Source organism: Ursus arctos, unplaced genomic scaffold (genome assembly GCF_023065955.2).
Source record: "Ursus arctos isolate Adak ecotype North America unplaced genomic scaffold, UrsArc2.0 scaffold_3, whole genome shotgun sequence".
Classification (NCBI taxonomy): domain Eukaryota; kingdom Metazoa; phylum Chordata; class Mammalia; order Carnivora; family Ursidae; genus Ursus; species Ursus arctos.
In genome coordinates, this window is record NW_026622985.1 from 17,638,166 (window position 1) to 17,659,480 (window position 21,315).

At 47.7% G+C, this 21,315-nt stretch overlaps 1 protein-coding gene across 7 annotated transcripts in view; it reads left to right on the forward strand.

Moving 5' to 3' along the window:
* ATXN7L1 (ataxin 7 like 1) overlaps positions 1 to 21,315 on the forward strand; it is a 229,113-nt gene that overhangs the window by 94,300 nt on the left and 113,498 nt on the right. The window contains exon 4 of one of the 7 annotated variants that reach the window (XM_026503823.3): positions 10,892 to 19,976. The exons of the other annotated variants lie outside the window; for them this stretch is intronic. Within the exon in view, the coding sequence (XP_026359608.1) occupies positions 10,892 to 10,977 (86 nt within the window). The 3' untranslated portion in view covers positions 10,978 to 19,976. Of the gene's footprint in view, positions 1 to 10,891; positions 19,977 to 21,315 lie in introns of those variants that run through there. 7 annotated transcript variants of the gene reach the window in all.

Sequence of the window (21,315 nt, forward strand, 5' to 3'; positions counted from 1 at the left end):
TAAACGGACCTATATTTTTCCTGTGGGTCTCCCCTGCAGCCTTCCCGGATCATTTTTCAGCGGTGGTTGGCCTTGTAAAAGAACGAACAGGAGGCCCCATACAAACTGTGACCTGCAGTGTTTGCTCGATTCCAGGACACTCTTCTTTGTCAGATGTCACATCAGCCAAATAGCACTTTTCCCAGGTGCCAATGGCACTTCCAGAACAGTCTCTCCACCCAGCCCGCGCTGGTGATTAGAAAGGGATGGGCCTATAGTCTGGCGAGCCAGGCACGGCCTGGGGAATGAGCCAGGAGCAGCTTCTAGGGATGCGCTGCTGGGTCATAATTAACCCGTGCACATCCCTCTTTTCTTCTGGGACTCAGGTACTTCACCTTCCCCTTGCTGTAGAATTTAGTTTGAAGCACAAAAGAATGAAGTTATCATGGCTAGGGAGTTTCCTGTTTCTGGTGATAGCCCCTGACAAATGTCATGTCAATTAACCTGGTCCCATAGCAACTCAGCCACACAGAAAAAAAAAAAAATCACACAACCACCAAGTGGTAATTTAGGAGTGTGGTTTTAGTTTTCAGATGTAAGAGTAGTTGGGGGAGACCTTACTGTTGTTTTATTTTTGATTTCTGGTTTAGTTTGTGATGGGCAGAGAATGTTAGCTCTAAGTTCTCTGTTTTATAACTTAGGATATTTCCTTTGTGACTAGTTAGCATGCAATCATTTTTTTTTTTAATGTGTCATATGTGATTAGAAAATGTGTTTAAACTCTTTTATGTGCAAGGTTCCATGTATTTATTATTTTGTTGTTCAAATCTTGTATATCCTCACCATTTTTGTCTGCTTGGTCTGTAATTTCTGAGGAAAGGGTTTTGTTTTTTAAGATTTTATTTGTTCATTTGAGAGAGAGAGTGAGTACAAGCAGGGGGTAGAGGGGCAGAGGGGCAGAGGGAGAGGGAAAAGCAGACTCCACGCTGAGCAGAGAGCCCAGCATGGGGACTCAATCCCAGGACCCTGAGATCATGACCTGAGCAGAAGACAGACACTTAACCCACTGAGCCACCCAGGTGTCTCTCTGAGAAAAGGGTCTTAAGTCTCCTACGATAGTTGTAAGTGTGTCAGTCTCTCCTGGAACTCAAATGGCTTTTCATTTACAGTTTTGAGACTGTGCTGTTGGATGCATATAAGTTTATGACACATGTCTTTTTAGCGGTGGAGTCCTCATCCCATTAACTTCCCCCTTAGGTCCTATTTTATCTGATTAACTTTCCTGCCCAGTTTTCTTTTGGTGAGTATATGCTTGCCTTGTCTCTTTCCAGTCTTTTATTTTTAACTCTTCTGTGTCCTGTTGTCTTGGGCAGCTTTCTTGTAACCAGTATTTGTAAATTGTCCAATCTGATAGTGCCTTTTAATAGGTAAGTTTTAACCATTTACATTTATTGTGGTTACTTTATATATTTGGACTTATTTCTGTCTTTTAATTTGTGTTTCTATGTACGTTGCTTTTTATTTACTTCTTTGTTCTCCTTTCCTATCGTCCATTAGATTAGCAAAGTTTTCTTAACCTTCTTCCCATTTTTCTCTCTGCTAGTTTGGCCAGCATGATCGTATTTTATATGTATGAATTTAGTTTATATTATACATATAGGTGTATATATATATATATACATATATAATGTTAAATATATATATATATATATATTTTTGTAGTTCTTGCCATTAAGTTTTTAACATACATACTGAACAATAATTTTTTTAATAAAAGCTACCATTATCCAGGATTTCGGTGTTTTCAAACAACCCAAAGACCTTTGTACACTTTTCTCTTAACTTAAAGTCAACTGGTAATTACAATTAAGAGTTGAAATCCTGGCCCAAAGCATTGCCTTGCATTCTCAGCCTACTGACTCACAGGGGGATTAGAGGCTCCCTGATTGATTTATAAAGCATGAACTTTTTACTAATTCACTCTGTTTTACACCCTGGGGTGTTTTTGGACATCTGTCAAGTTCAGAGTGATACATTCATTTCCAGTTTTTAAAAAATCTGTCTGTCAAGTTCCTGAAAATGTTCTGAAGTAGGATTGGACAAACGAGAATTCAGAATCCTATGCTCTACTGCTAGGGCCTGTTCCCATAAATCCTGTTTGTCATGTGTAATGATTTTTAGTGAGAAAATGAAGGGGCTCCTCCCTGCTGACACCTGCTTACTTATCCCTTGATTCTCAACTGTTAATGTGCATATGAATCCCCCAGGTGTTTGCTAAATGCTCAATTGCTAAAATGCAGATTCTGATTCAGTATGTCTGTATTTCTGATGCTCTTCCAGGTGATGCTGGTGCTTTCAGTCCATAGACCACATTTGAGTAACAAGTGCTTGGAGAATAAAATTTAGCTAGGAAAATTGGGGCTTCAGCCCTGGGTCAGGGTTCCATGACACCTTACAGAACAGCAGATAGCAGAAGAAATTCTCTCTTTGGATTGGTTTGGGATTCAGGGTCATTCGAAGTCTGAAGGTCTCCTGAAAGCCTTAAGGTCTGGCAGAGCCCAGCGTGCGTGCTCAGTGTGCACACTGTGTGTCCCTCTCACCACTGCGGGCTCTGTCTGCCTTCCCTCAGTGCTGTTAGCACAGCACGTGCTTCAAATCTCAGTCCTTTCACTATGTCACCTAGACGTGACTCTGTGAGTCAGTGCCCCAAGAAAGAGCTTGCCTGGGGCCAGGGGCAGGTTTCCTGGTAATTTATGTTTAAGACAAGCTTTTAATAGAGCTACACTTTTAAATAGTAACCAGGAAAAAGATTCTCTCTTTTTAACGGGTAGCCATTTATAGGACTCAGCTGTTGAGGCTCAAGGGTAGCATTAGGCTTAAGTTTAATCTTCTGTATACCATAATTTACAGCACTGAGTAAAGCATTGTACGTACAACGATTTCAGTCATTTGCTGTGATAAATAGCTATTGCTCTTGGCGGAACAGAAACACCGTCTCTGCTTTCCATTTATGAATATTGAATGGTCTCAGGCATGCTTTTGCTGTAAGTTTTTAAAGGGGAAATCCCCACTGATCACAACTTCTCACTAGCCCGAATTGTAATTTCCCTGCTCTGTACACCCATCAGCCCTTGATCTGGACGGTAGTTCTGCAACGTGCGTGTGTCCTGGGGAATAGTGCACAGGGCACTTCTGATGATCCCTGGTGCAAGTCCTGCAGTTTTTCCCTCTGGTGGTTTGGTAGAAGATTTAACTGGCAGCAGGGAGGCACTGACAGGGATCAGGAAAGTACCTTAAAGGTGATCATCTGATGCAGGAAAAATAGACGGGATGTGATTCTGTTGGACTCCTGACAGCGAGAAGATAGTGTCAGGTCCGGAAATTGAAACGAATGGGGGCCAAAGGGGGAAAAAAAATGTCAAGATTCTAAATCTCTAGGGATCCACTTTTTCGGAACTCAGAGACACACATGCCTTCCACCACTTCCCTTAGTTCAGATACTTTATTCCCTGCCACCTGGGAGGAGGCAAAATGGGCATCCAAGTATGATGCCTGGTAGAGTGACCAGCTTGTCTTGGGAAGTCACTGGGGCCAAGTTGGCCAGTCACCCTAGACTCAGGCTTCCAGAAATTCTCCCCTCAGCCCAGTTCCTTTCCCATGGGCAAATTTTCTGCACTAGGGACTAAAATCCTTAAACTGGCATTCTTTGATTTGTCTCGTGTTTATGAGTACCCACTGTATGCCGAGCATTGCATTGGGTGGTGAGAGAGGACTCAAGGGCGAACATGAGTAGAGGGAGTGAACAAGTAAAATAGTGCCCCTTGGCCTCCTTTTGAATGCCGTGACACAGACTGCCTTCCCGTGGCCCATTTGGGAGTGGCCAGATGCCACTTAGCTGCATCATCTCTCTAGGATGGTTCCTTTGAATACAGAGACTAGAGGCTTCTATTCTCACTACGGCCTTTGGAGGGTGATCGTATATCTTTAGAAACCTCTTCAATTTCTGTAACATCTTGCTGTTTACGAAACACACTCTCTCTAGTACTTCTTCATTCTCACTGTGCTAACAACTCAGTGAGGGGAACTGGGTGCTGGCTTCCCAGTTTGGGAAGCTCAAAGAAATTCGGCGACTTTCCTAAGGTCACTGACTGATAGGCGCAGAGCTGGGACTAGTACTCAGGACTCCTGAATCTGACCTCAGTGCATTTTCTATGGACAGAGACCATGGGGGGAAAAATGCACAGCAGCAGCAAAATATTGAAGGCAAGTGTACCTTTCTGAAACTTCCAACCTCGGCCATTTCGGATTCCGGACGTACAGGCAACCAGCACGTCCTCTCGCCTTCTCGTCTCTGCTTACATGGGATCCAAACTTTCTGTAATAACTACTTGAAACAGTCTTACTGTTCTGATTCTGAAGGAATATTATTCGGTCTGCTTGTAGGTTATGATCCACCCTTTCATTTCCTGGCCAGAAGATTCCATCAGAACAAAGTTACGGTCATTTGAGCAGACGCTGAAGGCGTTCGGTTGCGTTCCGCATGAGAATAAATCCACTCAGCATTCTGATTAGTTACAATCGGTGATGAGAGAATTGTGTGGGCCAAAAACTCCAAGTATGTGTTTCATGCCTGTAACCCTACTAATGAGAAGGGGGTTTGGCAGAAAGCTGAGCTTAGTGTTGCCTGTTAGTATTCTGAGAGCTGGATTATAGACGCAGATACAATACAGTTTGATCTTGATAGCATCTCTCATTCCCAGGCCTCAGATGAGTTTAAGCAGGAAGATGAGAGGCAGTCTGGAGAGAGAATCGTATATAAGTGGTTCAAGAATCCCGGCCATCTAGGACTCCTTGGCAACCTTGCTATGACCTTGCTTCTCTCTTTGCCCATCTGTGGAATGGGCTTGGTGGTGATGCTCTGAGGTTATTATTAGAAATCAAGAACTTGAAAATGCTTGGCATGTGACTTGTGCTATAAATATGCCTCGCTGCCATGTGGAAAAGGGAGTTTTTAGCTGCAATGTATGATGAGGTGAGGCAGGGAACGTCAGTCACCGGCAGCAGGAGCCTTGCCAGAGTCTGGAGAGGTGTGAGGGAGAGGGCCAGGTGCTTGTGTGAAAGGAAGGAGAACAGAGAGACCATCTATGAAGCAGGCTCGGGCAACCTGGTGGAATGTTCAAAACAAGCAAGCACAAAATAAACGTTTGAACGTCTGGCCTGAATTTAGAAGCAAATAGGGGATTGGAGATGAGCCTCTGTCTTTTCACATTGCAGGCTCTGTGGTCCAGCTGCAGCCATCCACTGAATTCCAGAGGGTTGGGCTTGGGGAAGGAGGAAGAGCTGGGCAGACCAGTGGCCATGTGGGGTTCAGCTGCTGTGTTCGAAAGAGGATTGTATTAGGAGAAGCGGTGCAGGTTAGGAACCAGACAGACCCTGGAGCCGAGCTGTTCCGTGTACTAACGGCTCTGCTTCTCACCAGCCGGGGGACCGTCAGCCAATCCCTCGATCTCTCCATGCCTCTTTCCTCATCCACAAAGGGAGGGTGATATTAGTACCTGTCTCAGAGGTTGTCAGGAGGATAAAATGGGTAAACACGAGTGTGATGCTTACAAGAGCAGCCAGCGTCTGTGTACGTAAGCATCGTGAGGGCTTCCCCAGCCTTGCGAATTACGGAGCATGGCAGAGAAGAGACACAAACGGGATTGGTTGAGGGTTGTTCACCTCCGGAAGATTGAGTATGTTGACCATGAGTTATGTGGTCATTGTCAGAGACGCAGCGTCGGCTGGAAAAATGAAGAGTCACAGCCAGATGATAACCAGTCTTGGCTCGACCACTAGCTGCATCCACAAAAGGAGATTCCAGTGGCCAGTATCCTAGAAATTTCTGTCTGTTTATCTCACACAAGTCTGTCTTTCCCAGAGTCACTCACTGATACTGTATCTCTACTCTGGAATCCTACGAAATCATTCCCCTGTTATCTGTCTGCCTCAACATGGGAAAAATCCCTCTCCTCTGGAACTCCTGTCGAATGCCTGCCGTCCTGCCTCCCTGCAGTGTGTGGGCAGGTCTGCTCTCTGCTGCACACGTCTTCAGAATGACTGGATTTCGGGCTTTCAGAGCAAGTGTCTTTAAATCCACTGGTGAAAGGAGACAGCAGTCATCTGCGGGTTGGTGTTTGCCAAAATGTGGCCTTATGACGGGATGAAATGATGGCTCCTGGCATGAAACCTGGTTCCCCCTGGGCGTACACCCAGCCTGAACAGCTCCTTTAAAACCAGAAGCAATTTGTCATCTTTTGATTCTCTTCCAGCACTGTCCCTGTCACAGGTAGATAAATGAGGCGGCATATGGGTGTCCAAACGCAGGAACGTCTAATCCCTGCAGTTTCCCGCGGAGCCGTCACTCCACGAGGATGTAGAGCATGGTGGGGTGGTGCCTGGCTTCAGGATTGTAACCATAAGCAAATTTTTTTATCGCATGTCCCATTTCTATGCATGAAATGCTTTCTCAGAACCTCCCAGCCCCCAGCGTGCCATTGATGGGTGCGTTTCTCATTTCAGACTCCTGAAATGAATCATACGTTTGTGAGCCCAACCTCTCATGTCTCTAGTCCCACAGAATGCCACTAATCAAATCAATGTCTCAGCAGAAGCCAGAAAGCACCCCTGAATTAGAAAGAGATGGGGTGGGGCTTGGTGTTCTAAAAAGCATTGATGACAGAAGGCCAAAGGGAAAGGCGGATGTGTTTCCGTTCACCTCAAGTCCCACACTCCCTATATGGCTTGAGAGATACCCATACAGTCTTCTACCCAGCCCAATGTGGACTGTAGATTTCCTTGGTGGTATATAATTGAAGTCACCAGGTCATTCCCAAGGACACAATAGGCGGAAGAGGCCTCCCGGTGCCTCTTGCTTGCCAAAACATGGGAGAGCCGTGAAGCCCCTGTAAATGAAGGGTAGTCCTGTGGGGCAGAGGAACTCTGCTAGCCAGGGCAGGCCTGGTGCCCATGCTAAGGTCTGCGTGTGCTGCTGGTCCTGCCAGACAGCTTTGATGCCTTCTGTGGCCATCGGTCACACCCTTCACCCCCGTGGCTGCCAGATTAACCGGGCATCCACAGTCACGAGAGTCCGGGCTTGGCTGGATCGACTCAAGTTCGTTCCCTAACCACAGGAAAATCATCTGCCCTGGGAGGATTACGGTGAGTCATCGAGCATCCCTGAGGTGCCCTGAGAAAGGAGCAAACGTGGAGCATTTTCTCAAAGCTGGAGAGTGGACCAGTTTCTTCACAGGCCGCCGTAAGGACTTTGTAGCCAGCTCCTAATTATCTACGGTACTGAAGGAGAAATCTAGCATGACCTTTATCATTTAGAAACAAATCCCCCAATTGAACTTGAGCCGGCAGTTTCCTACTAGAAATCTTTGAGGGGAGGGTGATATTTCCTTTTATGTTTTCCCCATTAACCAGTGGTTTTAAAGAGGGACAAAATAACCCGGTGGCGCTGGGATCACAGCACTGGGGGATAACTGATGTGAGGTTGAGGGACGATGAGTCTAGGCCCCTTTCCTGCCTCTTCCGTTCTTCGTTCTTCCTCTACCCACTGTGTGTGTCCGCGGCATCTACTTTATCAGGTCAGGAGAAGATCAAATGTAGAAATAGCCCCGAGCCTCACCATAGGAAGCACACAACACATCTTAGCTCTTGTGACTTACCTAGACTTACGGAAACTCTTACTTCATCGAGAGGATGAAATGAGAGGGTAGTTTGTTCATACAAGACAGGTGCGGATCTGAGTGCATCTTTAAGGTAATTCTGTATTTCATTCATGGTGACATCCCATCATCTTTTCTATTTTTTTTTTTAAGCTTAAAAGGATGAGCCAGCTGTACATGATATATTAAACCCACACGTTTACTTACTTTAGAGAAGTTACTATTTTGAGAGTATTATCACTCCTGGAAAAAATAAATAAATAAAACAATTTTGGTGTGCCTCTTGCCCGTCTGGAGTTACATGTGAAGAATGATTTCCATTCCTTGGATGAGTGTCTTCAAATTCCTGCTTTCTTTTCAAGCTTTGTCATAAAGCAAGAGAAGGGAGGACTGCGAACTGGTCGTGGAAGGAGTTCCTTGTAATTTCTCTTCACCGCCCCAGTGTCTGGCGGATAGGCACTCAGTCAATGTCTTATGAATGAAAGAATGAATAATTTAGATGTTTCATCCTCTAAGTCGGTGATACTGAACCTTTAGCCATGCATCAGAATTGTTCAGGGGGTTTGTTAAAACACAGATCGCTGGGCCCCACCCTCAGAGTTTCTGCTTCAGGGGGTCTGGGGGGGGGACCTGGGAATGTGCATTTTCACCAAGCCGCCTGAGGATGCTGATGCCGTCAGCCCAGGGGCTATACTCGGAGAACCACTGCTTTGGGGTCCCTTCCACGGCGTCAGTCTACTGGTTTTTTACCTGCTTCAAGACTTCCAAGAGATTGTCTGACCAGGCCCCACAGAACTAAGATAGACTCTGTACAAAGTACCAGGATGTGATCAGATAGAAAAGCAACCTGGATTTTTTTTAATCGCGAAATACATTTTATTCCTTGTATACGTATGAGAGAAGTGAGAATCAGAACACCACCTTCTTCTTGATGGGGTCTATGCTGGTAGGACACAGCCAGTAGAGGTGGGGGTGGGGGCTACAGCTTGCCACACTTAGCCAGATTGAATCTCCAGTTTGGGAATCCCTGCTTAGTGTCGGATGCACTTAACTGCAAAGTTGAAACGAGACATGACCTTTTGCACAAACTGCAGATGAGCAAAAAGGGTACAGGAGGTGAGCATCTGATACAAAAGGGAACAAGTGCCTTGCAAAGGCTTCTCATGCTGGCTGTCGGCCTGACTGAAGTCATTAGGCCCCCGGGACTCAGAAGCACAGAGGGAGTTTCATGGCCTGAGGAAGGCTGCTCTCTGCAAAGAGTCTTTCTAAGTCCGGATGTCACTTTGGATGGCAGGCAAAGAGCCGAGAATTCCCAAACCCAGGCCCCGGAGAGCTCCCCCCACCAGGCAGCCCCCTCTCCTCAGGGAAAGAGTCCTTGAGACCATGAGGGCACTCAGTAGAGGCCAGTGACGCGTCAGTAGAAGGTACCAGAGGGACACCAGACTCCCTAAACAGAGAGAAGAGATCAAAGTGGAACCTGAGGAGGGAATTGAAGGGAAGGAGGGAACCAAGACCTTTCTCTAAAGTAGGAAGAGTGTATAAGTAACCGTTTGCCATGTCACAAATGACCCCAACATCTGGCAGCTTAAAACCACAAGTATTTCTTGCACTGCACAGTTTCCATGGGTCACAGGCCTAGAGTGGCATAGCTGGGGCTTCTGGCCCAGGCTCTCATGAGGTTGTAGTCAAGTAGTCATCTGAGCCGCTGTCATCTAAAGGCTTGGCTGGGGCCGAAGGATCCTCTTGCAAGATGGCCCACTCACCTGGCTGTAGGTGGGAGGCCTTAGTTTCTCCTGCTCACAACAGAGCGGTTGACTTCCCCCAGCACCAGCAAGCTGAGAGAGAGAGGAAGGCGGAAGCCTGAACCAAGGGCCTAAGGCTCTCCCCCACTCCAGGCGGAAGGAACGAGATGCCACCACAGACCGAGCCCCTCTCATCCTCCCCTTGCCAGGCTCAGCAAAGCACGGGAATAAGTGACATGGGGCCTTTGATGAAAGGATGACGGGAGCTTTAAAAAGGACTCCAGGGGTGGCTGTGGGAGTGCTGCCTGATGGGGCTGCGGAGGGGTGGTTATGTGCAGGAAGGGGCATCGGAAACTCTGGGGGCTTTAGCCCACAATCCTGTAGGGGTCATACGGGCCCTTTATCTCTTCAGGCCACGGGCCAGCTTGCTTACAAGGGACTGAAGACCCTGTGAGTCCCAAGGTTCAGGTGTGGTTCCAGAGAAGAGGAAGAAGGGGTGCCTGCTGAGAGCCATCTCAGTGCTAGAGAAAGAACAGTCGACAGCCTTGGCATCTCCTAGGTCGTCTGGGCTGCCGGGTGCCCAGGAGGCAAAGAAGAGCAGGCAGACGTGGTGTCCTGGAATAAAGGGGAGCTTCTGGGCTGTGCCCCCAGGAAGGATATTCCAGGAAGGGGAGAGGATGTTAGGAAGCAGGAGTGGGGAAGCCTCACTCTTTTTTATTAAAGTGACCCCATTAGGGATGATGGCTCCACACTGCTAAGCACAGAGGCAGTCAGCCCTTTGTGGCTATGGCTCCTGGGTCCCACACAGAGACCCTCCCATGGGGGCCCATGTTTATTTTGACCACCCCAGCTGCATAAATGGATCCCATGTAGCGGTCTTCTTTTGAGAATGCAGAACCATTGGTGGTCATATTGTACTGTGTCTGTTCTTATCTCCCCCTATCATCCCCAGGGAATAAGCTAATCAAACTTGCTGATGATTTTACACTAAGAAGGAGATAGCTAATAACTTGGATGACAAGTATTAGAATACAATGTGATGTGGATAAATTGGGCCCATGTATTAAGGGCTATAAAATGAGATTCCATCAAGGCATGAATAATGGTGCCTGTGGAAAGGATTAATCAAATACCCCATTAAAAGGTATAGGAATTCTGGTCAGACAGCCCCTGTTTAATTACACTCCTGCCCCCACCCCGCCCTCTCACTCGGTTCCCTCTGAAACTGCTTTCTACTAGGAAAATGTGGAAATGAGTTTAGAGGAAATTATAGAAAAATTGGGGACATACGTTTTGATAGAACAAGATCATGAAGACAGATTTAAGCAACCAGTGTTTAATTTAGAAAAAAAAAAAAGATAAGGCAATTGGCGTGAGTAATCATTTACAAATGTAATTTCCAGAGGAGCCCTGTTGATACCATTCAGCAAATGCCAACAAAGCATTTACTTTCCAAAGGGAGAAAGCAAGACAACAAGACAAATGAAGCCACCTCCAGGAATGGACCGGAGAGCAGCCAAGCCATAGAGGAGAATCAGGTGTGAGAATGGACAGTGCAGAAGGTAGACAGAGCTTCTGAAAGATCTTGGAGGACTGGCATTGTCTGGAGAAGGCTTCCTGGAAGAGGAGACTCCAGCGGAGCCCCGCAGTGTGGACAAGCTTCCATGTGCTGCAAACTCGTGAGCACACTCTGGTGACAGGGTTTAGGGAGAAAATGGGCTTGAGGAGAGCAGGGGGCCTCTGTGGGATTCTTCTCTTCATTTCCACCACTACCACCCTGGTCCAGGCTGTCATCACGTATCACCTGGACAAATGCAAAAGCCTTCCAGCTGTTTTCCGTGCTTCCACTCTTGCTCCTCTACAATCCATTCTGCACGCCAAAGTCAGAATCAAAGATCAAAGTTAATCATATCATTCTCTTGACCTGTGGCTTGCCATTGCTTTTAAGCTAAAAGTAAATCATTATCATGGCTGTGAAGTCTTGCATGGTCTGAACTACATCCTGTGCCAGGCCCCCTTTCACTCTTTATGTGCCAATCAAGCTGACCTTCTGCGTTTCAGCACATTGAGTCTTCCCGCCACAGGGCCCTTGCACATGCTTTTCCTTCTCTATATATGATTTTTTTTCTTCCTGTCCGCTTCCCAAAGCTAACTCTTTACTTATCCCTCAAAATGCATCTTAATGATTACTTCCTCCTGGAAGACTTCTCTGATTTCCTTAACTAAGTAAGCAGTCTCTTACACCTCAAAAACAAGTGTTTATTGTGTGAACATATGATTAATGTTTATCTCCCCCACTAGGCCACAAACTGCAGGAGGGCAGGGACCCAGTCTTTGATCCCCCAAAGCCTAGCACTATTTCAATTAATATGTATCTACTGGATCATAACATTTAATTCGGAACAGTGAGACTAGTGAAGAAATGATGGTTGACCGGTTTGTAGGAGAGCGCCATTGTGAATTCTTAACTGGGATGGAAAGCTGAATTCGTGTTCAAACTCTGCCACCTGCTGGTTGTAATGGTGTAAATAAATCACAGGTCCTCTCGGGGCCTGTTTCCTCGTCTGTAACATGGGGGTACCAACGGCCACTTCACATGGTTGGAGCGAGAAATTCATGAAATAATATATATAAACATTTTTGTACTGCAAAACCAGACATAAATATACTTTGTCATTTTTTCCAGTGCTTGTCATTAACTGTCGGATGGATGGATGGATGGATGGACGGACAGACGGACGGACAGATTAACAGTTAGGGAGAGCCGGGAGGGGAGCCTGGCACATGGATAGCGTGATGAAAGCCAAAAAGAGGAGGGAATTTCAAGAAGTAAGAGGAGGCGTGTTGATTGACCACAGCGTCACATACGGTAGAGCAAGCAAGGGAAGAGGGGGAAGAAAAGTCTTTTAACTCAGAAGTGACTGGCGGCCTCAGGACAAGTCCTCCTCAGCCTGTTCACGTTGTCTGTGCGTTCAGTGACATACTTTAATTGTAACTTACTCACTTTACTGATTTTTATCTTTCTGGGGGGAATCAAATTGACGTGCACACACAGCAAACTTGGTGAGATTGCTCCAGCTGCCCCCAGCAGGTTCTGCCAAGTGAAGAGGTGAGCATCAGAGGATAAGAAAATACACCACATGTGTATTTTAATAAGGCCTAGTAAACCCTGGTTATTTATTAAATCGCCATGGATTAGTAGGTTTCTGTTGCCAGGGTCGTTTCATTTTTAACTCTCTGTGTTCCAGGCCGAGGAACAGGGCTGGATGTGTAGACAGGCACCTGTGGTGTGAGATCCTGAGGGCAGTTTCACTGCTGTGAGCTTTTTCTGGGTCTCTGTGTACATCCCACTTTCTACCACAACCATCCACACAGGGTAAGTCACTCTAGCACACACACCCCCTAGCTAAGGATAGGGTCCTCTGGAGTGGTTACTCCCCAACATGGCGGCCTTGGCCTGGTGGTGCCAGGCCCTGACCCAGCCGGTCTGTCTGGCTGAACCTGAGCCCCACGCCTAACATCTCAGGACTGACTCCCATTGAGCAAGAAAGACAGGATGAGTAAATGAACCTCCGATGGCCAGTTTCAACATTCATCTTCACCCCCTTATGCTCCAGACCTGACTGACAAAACTAGATACTCGATAGGAAAAAAATTAAAAACAAACTAGAAGACCACCAGTTATTTCATTTCCGTGCAGTAGTTGGTGGTGTGGAACCTGAGTCTATGACGTAAGGAGGTGGTATTCGAGAAGACTTTAAAAGGGCTCAGGGAAGGTTCGAAGACCCCGACCTTTGAGCATGATGGCTCAAGAGCATGCATGTCTCTGCCTCTTCCCCATGTCTCCCAGATCCCGAACTTTCTTTGACAGGCATAGAGTTCAAATGTTTAGTCAGTAAAGTGGTTTCCTGTGAACTGATGCACAGTTTGCCAAAAAGGAATGCCCAGGCCCTGGTGCCTGGAAGCCCTGTTACGTACCAGCCTGGGAAGCATGGGAGGCACAAGGCAAAGGCCTCATACCTGCCTTCAGTGGCGGACCCTCATGGGGAGGCTGGGTGGTCAGTGGGGGTGCCTGGCTACAGGCAGGGCTGGACCCTCTCCCATGGCTGCCTGACAGGGGTGGCAGAGCTGGAACCTGGAACCACTGATCTGTCCTCCCTCTGGTCCCCCGAAGGCAAACCCCGAAGCTCTTGAGTCCTTCTGATGTCCAGAAACACGAGGACTCAGTCTCCTGGTTCAGAGCAGGGCCTGGAGGTGGGTTCGCAGTTCAGCTCTGCCTCGCCTAGTTCCTGCCCTCTGCTGGCTGAAGTCTCCTGTGTAGAAAATAGCTATGACCATGCTTTCTTGGAGAGGCAGTGTGAAGTTTAAAGGCCATAACGCACATAACATGCTTAGACTGAGCCCAGCCCAGCATGAGAAGTGAGCTAACAGAAGCATGGAAACCATGGTAGATTTAACCCCATTTCCAAGTTCTGGTCTGCCTTGGGACATCCCCGCTGCGCCCCAGCTCAGCCTGCCTTTCGGGAAGGTCACACACTGGGTGGCTCTTAGAGGCTGAGGTTGGAAATCTTGAGAAGCTAGGAGTCCATGATGGGGTTTGGGGTGGAGGACAGGGACAAGAGAAGAGTTTGAGGAAGAACTCTGTGTGATTCCTAGTGAGCCAGAGATGGGCCCAAAGGAGCAGCGGGAGCAGCTGGGAAGACAAGCCGTTAGACTTGAGCCCCAGCATGACAGGGTCGCAGAGCCCAGACAGGAAGGAATTCCAGGGAGTATCAGATCTTTCAGAAAGGTAGCCTAGGACAGGCACTAAGACGAAGAAAAAAGCTTCTGAATCATATCTGCCTTTTCAGTGAAAGTGAATTCAAATTAATTTAGTTGTAGAGTTTTAAACACACACGTTGTCATCACTGGAAATACGCTAGCGCGTTGTAAAAAAACTTACCGAATTGCAACTCACTTACCATCTTCACTCGAAGAGCAGGAACCCAGTCTTGCAAGCAGATTTGAAAAATCCCTGAGCCCAGGAAAGACTTGGGTCTGCCTGTCCACTGTGCCTTGTGTTCTTCTCCTGATTCTATTTTCCTCCCTGCTCCTTCCCGTCCCGCATTCTCCCCACTGTTAACAGGGAGGAGGACACACAATCCTGATCTCCTTCACGGATAAAAACCCCCCCGGGAGAACCAAGGAAAGAAATACGAACAGAGAACCAGAATGTGGTCAGTTCAGGCCTCTGCCTGATTTCTTTTATTCCCCTCTGACGTCTTTCAGGGCCCTTCCATGGCTTTATGCAACTACTGCCATAATAAAGGTCAGGAGCCTATTGAATTTGACGAGAGCCTCAGGTTTTGAATTTTTTGCTGTACCCATCAGTTTTGGAGTTTTTTCTTTCTGTGCAAATCAAAACGGACCCCACACGTGTTTAATTTTTTTTTCTTTTAAAGATTTCATTTATATTCATTTACTGTGTGAGCACGTGCACACACAAGCAGGGGGAGCAGCAGGCAGAGGGAGAAGCAGCTCCCCGCTGAGCAAGGAGCCCGATGCAGGACTCGATCCCAGGACCCTGAGATCAGACCTGAGCCGAAGGCAGACGCTTCACCGACTGAGCCACCCAGGCGTCCCTCACACGTGTTTAAGTGTTATAAAACCTCTTGTCTCCTAGTACAAGAGTGCTCAGTTCTTTTGTCCCTTTTGGGATGTCAGAGCCCTGGAGTGTGTAATTTAGGGTCCTCAACTTATTAGGGGGGTCTCGAGGTCACCACTAAGTGGATGCACTCTGTATTAAGTCAATATTTGATAAAGCCTTTTGAAATGCTAATTATGTTTGTGGGACTGTCTTCTGAGATTAGAGAAAGGAAGAACTTTTTTTAAGTGTAACTTTTCTTGCTCCAAACCGTAAGTAAATGGCCAGATCTCATCTTCCCTTCATCTGTCATTTATATTTATTACATTTGGTGAGTCTGGTTAGTGGTCGAGATTCCTTCGGTTTTTGCTACATCCAGGCTCCTATTATGCAATCATCTTTGATAAAACTTAACAGTATACAACCGTGGGCCCTGGGGCATAGTGCGATGTCAAACCCCATTCCAAACTATATTGGAAGGCATTAAAGAGAAGCATTCCCCAGTCACTTCCAATTGTTTAAAAAAAAAAAAAAGTCATAAATCAGTAGTTCCACAGAGAGCTCCCTCAGATCCCATTCTCCTCCTGTCTCATTACCTCTATTGTGAGAAAGTGATTACGGGGGGAGGGAGGGTGCCCTCCTTGAGAACATGCCTTGCATACGGGGTTTTTCTCAAGCAGGTGATTATTTGCATTAAGAATGAGTAGCACTTGGACGTGTTGGCCTGCACCAAGGCAAAATCCAGACAGTGGAAAAAGGCAGGTTTGGTAGTCTGAGACTTCCAACAGATAATTTGCAAGGAAGAGGCATAGATGGAGGGAGAACTGGTGGTCACTTAAAAGAAACATAAAGGACATCTAAAATATGGATGGGACTGGCCTACAGCGTCTCAGGACACACAGTTGGGTGATGATACCATAAATAAGCAGGAGCTGAAGAGTATAAGTTAGGAGTGTGGCTGCTTCTGGGGGCCGGGGGGTGGGCTGCAGTTGGGACGAGTGCGTGGAGGGGCCTCTGGGAGGGCGGCACAGTCCTCTCCCCTGACCTGGCCGGTGCTTACTGGGGCGCTTGCCTTCTTATCTTTCCCAGTGCATTTGCTTTGTGTGGTTTTGAGTGTCTATGCTTTATTTTACAATAGAAACTTCTATTTTAATGAGTCCATTTGGGGTTCATATTACCTACAGTCTTTGGCTTGGGTTGTGAGGGGAGGTCGTCTTAAAATATGTCTTTGTTTTCTTGCTGAGAGAAAAGTTATAAATCCAGCTGGAAATTCACCAGTGGGGTTGTCTGGCAGCTTGGTTGGAACTATGAGCCTGGTGGTGGAGCTTTTTCTGGGTCCTGGCTACTGAAAATCCTATGGTCTTTCCTTTTTCCCCTTTTTTCCTTTTTTTAATGTAGCGAATTATCTAGTCAGTTCCTTTGGTAATGGTATAAGCACCTGCAAACCCGCCTTCCCTGAACAAAACCCGGGACCCCGACAACACCTGCTCCTGCTCTTCCTTCTCCCTGATCTTTGGAAATCTTTAAAGGCCATAAAGGTTTGCTTAGGGGAACTTACCCCTGCCGTGAGCCCCTACCTTTCTCCACCTCGCTGCCCCTGGAAGTGCCAGTCTGAAGCGACCTCCCTTCTGGTGTGATTTTAGGGTGACCTCTCACATCTCTCCGTCCAGCAGGGGCATCATTCCTTTACCTCGAGGCTTTTGCCCCTATTAAGTGCAGTTTCTCGAGAGCATTGACCACCTTAGCACGAGTAAGTCAGGTGAGAGCTAGCTTCAATGGGGGTAAAGTCATAAAGAGTAGGACTCTTGAAGCCTGAGACTGGGACACAGTGAGAAGATCCAACGGGGGGTTGGTGGGAGTCTACCTTTTCTTCCTTTTCTTCTTATTACATCTGACCTCAACATGTTGATATTTGTCAACTAACTCTAGGCTCCCACTAAAACACAGCATTTCCATCCGTCCCTAGAGCTGCCTGAAGCTAGTTATCCAACTTTCTCGGTGCATAAGCCTGAGTCCAAATCTGTTTGGTAAGGAAGGGCAGGGACCTCATCTGTTTTTGCTCGCCATTGAATTCACAATCCCTGGCACGGTGCTCGGCACATGGTGGCTGCTCAGGAGACACTGGATGAAGACGATGAATGAATAAACAAGGAACCAGGCCAACAACCAGCTTGCAGTGAGAAAGCTTGCACAGGGATCTCCAGAGAGGTGCAGGGATGAAGTGACTGCTGTTGCTCTGTAGGCTCTCGGGGACACCTCCGCCTCGCTTCCACCCCTGGGCATCTCCTCAGAGCAGCCTAGGTCAGCCACCCTGTGCCTCCCTGTCCTCCACAAGGGGAGCAGCCAGCAGCTCGTTCTTGAGAAGTACCAGCTCTTCCCACATTTTCTCCCACTTGGACCACACTCCTGGAGTCATGGAAGTATTTCCCCAGACGCTGTCTCATGGGCACTACACAATAACCCCGTGACGTAGGTACTTCCCACTTTATAGAGGAGGAAACTGAGGCCGGGGAGGATTCAAGTCGCTTTTGAGGAACAGAGCTATAACTAGAACATGGAACTCTGGGTCCCTGCGTCCAGGACCCTTCCTGCTGCCCTGTCCTAGGCGCCGAGATCCCAATAAAGGGGGATCAAGGATCAGCCTTGCCCTCAGGAGGCTTCAAATCCATTTTGGGCACAGAAGGCGACCTTACACAGTAAACATAGGCCACTGAACATCCTGGAGCACCACCCAATCCTTCCCCAGGGTAGCTTCACAGAGATGGTATGAAAGATTCCTGTCATTGCTCCTCAGAAAGTTTCTCTCTCTAAACTTATTTACAGAGTATGGAACGGGGTGGCCCCGCAGGCGTCCACTGTCTGCTATAATGGGGAGGACGGGGAGAGCACAAATAATAGAAACCCAGAGGAAATCCCAAAGACCTTATTTTGATCAATTGTGTCAGTCTCACACTTCGGACCTCATTAGAAATGACCACATTGTGGATGGGAAAAGGAGAGCAATGGGTCAAGTCCACAATTGCGACAACCACTCCCTGGAACAGAGTTACTGCCCGACACGCTTATGCTTTTGGACACCCCCCCCCCCCAGCTCTTTCTCGCATCCCTCTCTTCCGATGCTCTCTATGACCCCCTGCAGGCAGTGGCCCCAGGCCCCCTCCCTGCTGGAACTTGAATCTGAGCTCTTTCTGGCCCACACCTCTTTTCTGGCTTTTTTCCTACGGTGGCCCATGTCGTCCCTCTCTTTCAGCCGTCCTTGAGAATGACCCAGCAGTGGCGGCTCCACCACCTGCGAGCCCACAGCCCTGACGCTCACGAAGTCTTGCTTGTATTACGTTGGTTAAGTGCTCACTGATCGCTTAGCTGCATTATAATCATTTAATTTGTCTATGCCTATGAGGAAGAGATGCTTTATTTAGAAGCTTAATAGTGAAAATTTCCGAGTCTTTAGTTCGCGATGGGCTTGCTGGCATTAGGATGATCCCAGGGTCTGCCCACTGTGCTCCTGATATACTAGGCACAGGAGGGTAGAGACCCAGGAGGCTTGGTCCACGGTCCAGCCAGCGTGCTGAGGACCTCGGGAGGGTTGTGGCTCGGTTCGCGGAGAGAGGACAGACCGATGCAGGAAGGCAGGATAATGAGAAAACCTTTGAAAAAATAATCAGATTTTTTAATGCTCCTCCTGGGGCAAAAAGACAGAAAAATTGATCTTCTTGAGCCCCAGGTCGGGGCTAGTCCTGAGGTTGCCAGGCAGTGGTTCTTAGCCAGGACTGTACATTACGGTGACCTGGGAAGCTTTCCCACATCCTGACGGGGCATCTGTGTTCTTAAAACCACACATGGTTCCAGTGTGCAGCCAAGCTTGAGAACCGGCGATCGGACGGGTGGTGACAGCTTCGTCCTGTGTCATCCTGGCTGGGCTGAACTACATCTCCCAGAATTCCCTGTCCTGTGGGTTCCTAATTGGACTGGATCACAGAGGGATTCTCGGGAGAGCTGGAGGACAGAAGGGAAGCAGTACGTGCGTTGTTGCCTCCCTGCTGGCTCACCCCATTGCTGGGTAGCAGCGGCCGCGCCTGCAGTCACCCCACCTTTCCCTGGATCCCCCTCCGGCTTCTCTGATTACACGGCCAGCTGCGAGTGCTTAGCTCCATGGCTTCTGGGGGATATCCCTACTATCAAGGTCAAAGGCAGCAAGAGTTTTACTCCATCCTCATGGGGTTCCAGATTATTCTTGGTCTACCAAGGTCTTTCCTTCCCAACCACCTGCCCTACGGACTTCACGCTCCAGCATCAAACACAAAAACAACAGCCTTATAGGGGCTGTTTAACCAGCAAGTCCTACTGTGAAAGGTCAAATAACCCTTCTTGATCCGTATATAGATCCATCCGTATCCATCCTTATAGTTCTGCTTCCTCACCTGAACCGACCGATATAGGTAGTTTTCAGAATTGTGGAGGAAAGGGTTGTTTTTATCCACAGAGAGAAGGCCTTTCTTAAACTGGAGGCTCAGTTTAAGAAAGAGATCCAAGTGGCTCTGATTGAAGGGAGAGACAAGTCTGACAGTTCCCTGTCTCAATCGCCGTTCCCCACGGTGACACATGAGGGGCAACTTGAAAAACTTTGGTAGATTCATGCTCTCCAAGCCTAGTGGTGCATGGGAAACCAGACTTCTCTGGGGAAAATCTTAAAAATGTAAATTCCTGGGCTTTACTTCACATCTAGGAATAAGAATCTCAGAGGATGGGGTCCAAAGTGGGAATTTTTCAGAAGCCTCCTCTACCCCAGCCTTTCCGGGCTGTTGGTAACATTCCAGTTTTTGATGTGGGTGCTCGTCACGTGAGGCTGTTTTGTACACCCAAAGTTAACAGGTGGCATGCTGTGATTTTTGCTCTTTCCTATATGCATGTTATACCTCAGTTAAAAAAAAATGTACCACCCTCCACCCTCCCACTCCCCATAATCCCATATTCCAGTGACTGGCCAAAGTTGACAACCGCCCGTCTAGAAGATTCCTTGTACCCTTCCAGGCAAAATGCAGAGAGGAGGAGTCAGCCATTGGGAATAGTTAAGGTGCATCCACAGTCCTAACGATACAATCCTACGCAGTTATTATAACACTCGAGGAGGAGAGTATGAAACAGTGAGGCAGCCAGCGGCTTGAAGCAGTAGGCATGGGTTGCAAGGAGAATGAGAGGGGGCAGTTTGGAAGATCATACTGGAGCCAGATCATGGAAAGCTTTGAATGGCAAACTGAGAAAAATGACAAGCCACTTTCAAAGAGTTAAGACCTTATTATGAGGAGTAGCATTGGGGGTGGGGGGGGGCGCAGGGCAGGGCGGTTGGGGAGGGGTGGTGCTTACAGATTTTGAAAGTGATTGATAAAAGTAACATTTTAAAAAGTGCAATTGTAAAGAGGCACCTGGGTTAACATTTAGGCTCACAAAACATTGCTTGAGATGCAAACTGGTGAGTGACAGAGCAGAGGGCAGGCCCTGGCCTGGAAATGGGACGTGACCTTCCTTTGGTGTTAAGACAGACTTGGCAACCTGCTCTTCTTCCTGAAGTGCCCGCAGTCTATACACACAGTTCTGGAATGCTCTTTAACAGAAAAAAAAAAAAAGGGTAAATCTCCATTTCTCCCATTTGAAGGCCGAGGAGATTCCTGCAAAGCTCAGCCGTTACAGGTACGGGAAGATTTTAGAGTCAGAGTGCAGGGACAAACTTCACAGGCTGGTGATTCATTTTTGGCCGTAAGTGTTCAGAACAGGTCCAGCTGTGGTTCTCAGCAGGGCACTTGGACCTGGGGAGCAGCAGATTTGGGGACAACAGTAGAGAAGCGGGTTGAATTAAGATTGTTTCTGGGGCTTTTGAAATAAAGAAGAACAGGACCTACCGCAGAGGGATTCTGAAGCTCCCCCGATTTAAATCCACCAGCCTAAATACGGTCTTGCATCTGCTTTAACACCCAGGAACCGGTTTCCATAGCCTCTTTTAATGGCCCTTTCTGGGTGTGACTACTCTGTGCACCTCCTCCCCACCCCACCCCCAGGCCCCAGAAGACACCTCCAAAGACTACAACTCCGAGAGCTTTCACAGTAAGGGCAGAATTAGGCTTAAATATATTGGTTAAGAAAATCAAACCTGGGGGCACCTGGGTGGCGCAGCCGTTAAGCGTCTGCCTTCGGCTCAGGGCGTGATCCTGGCGTTCTGGGATCGAGCCCCACATCAGGCTCCTCCACTGGGAGCCTGCTTCTT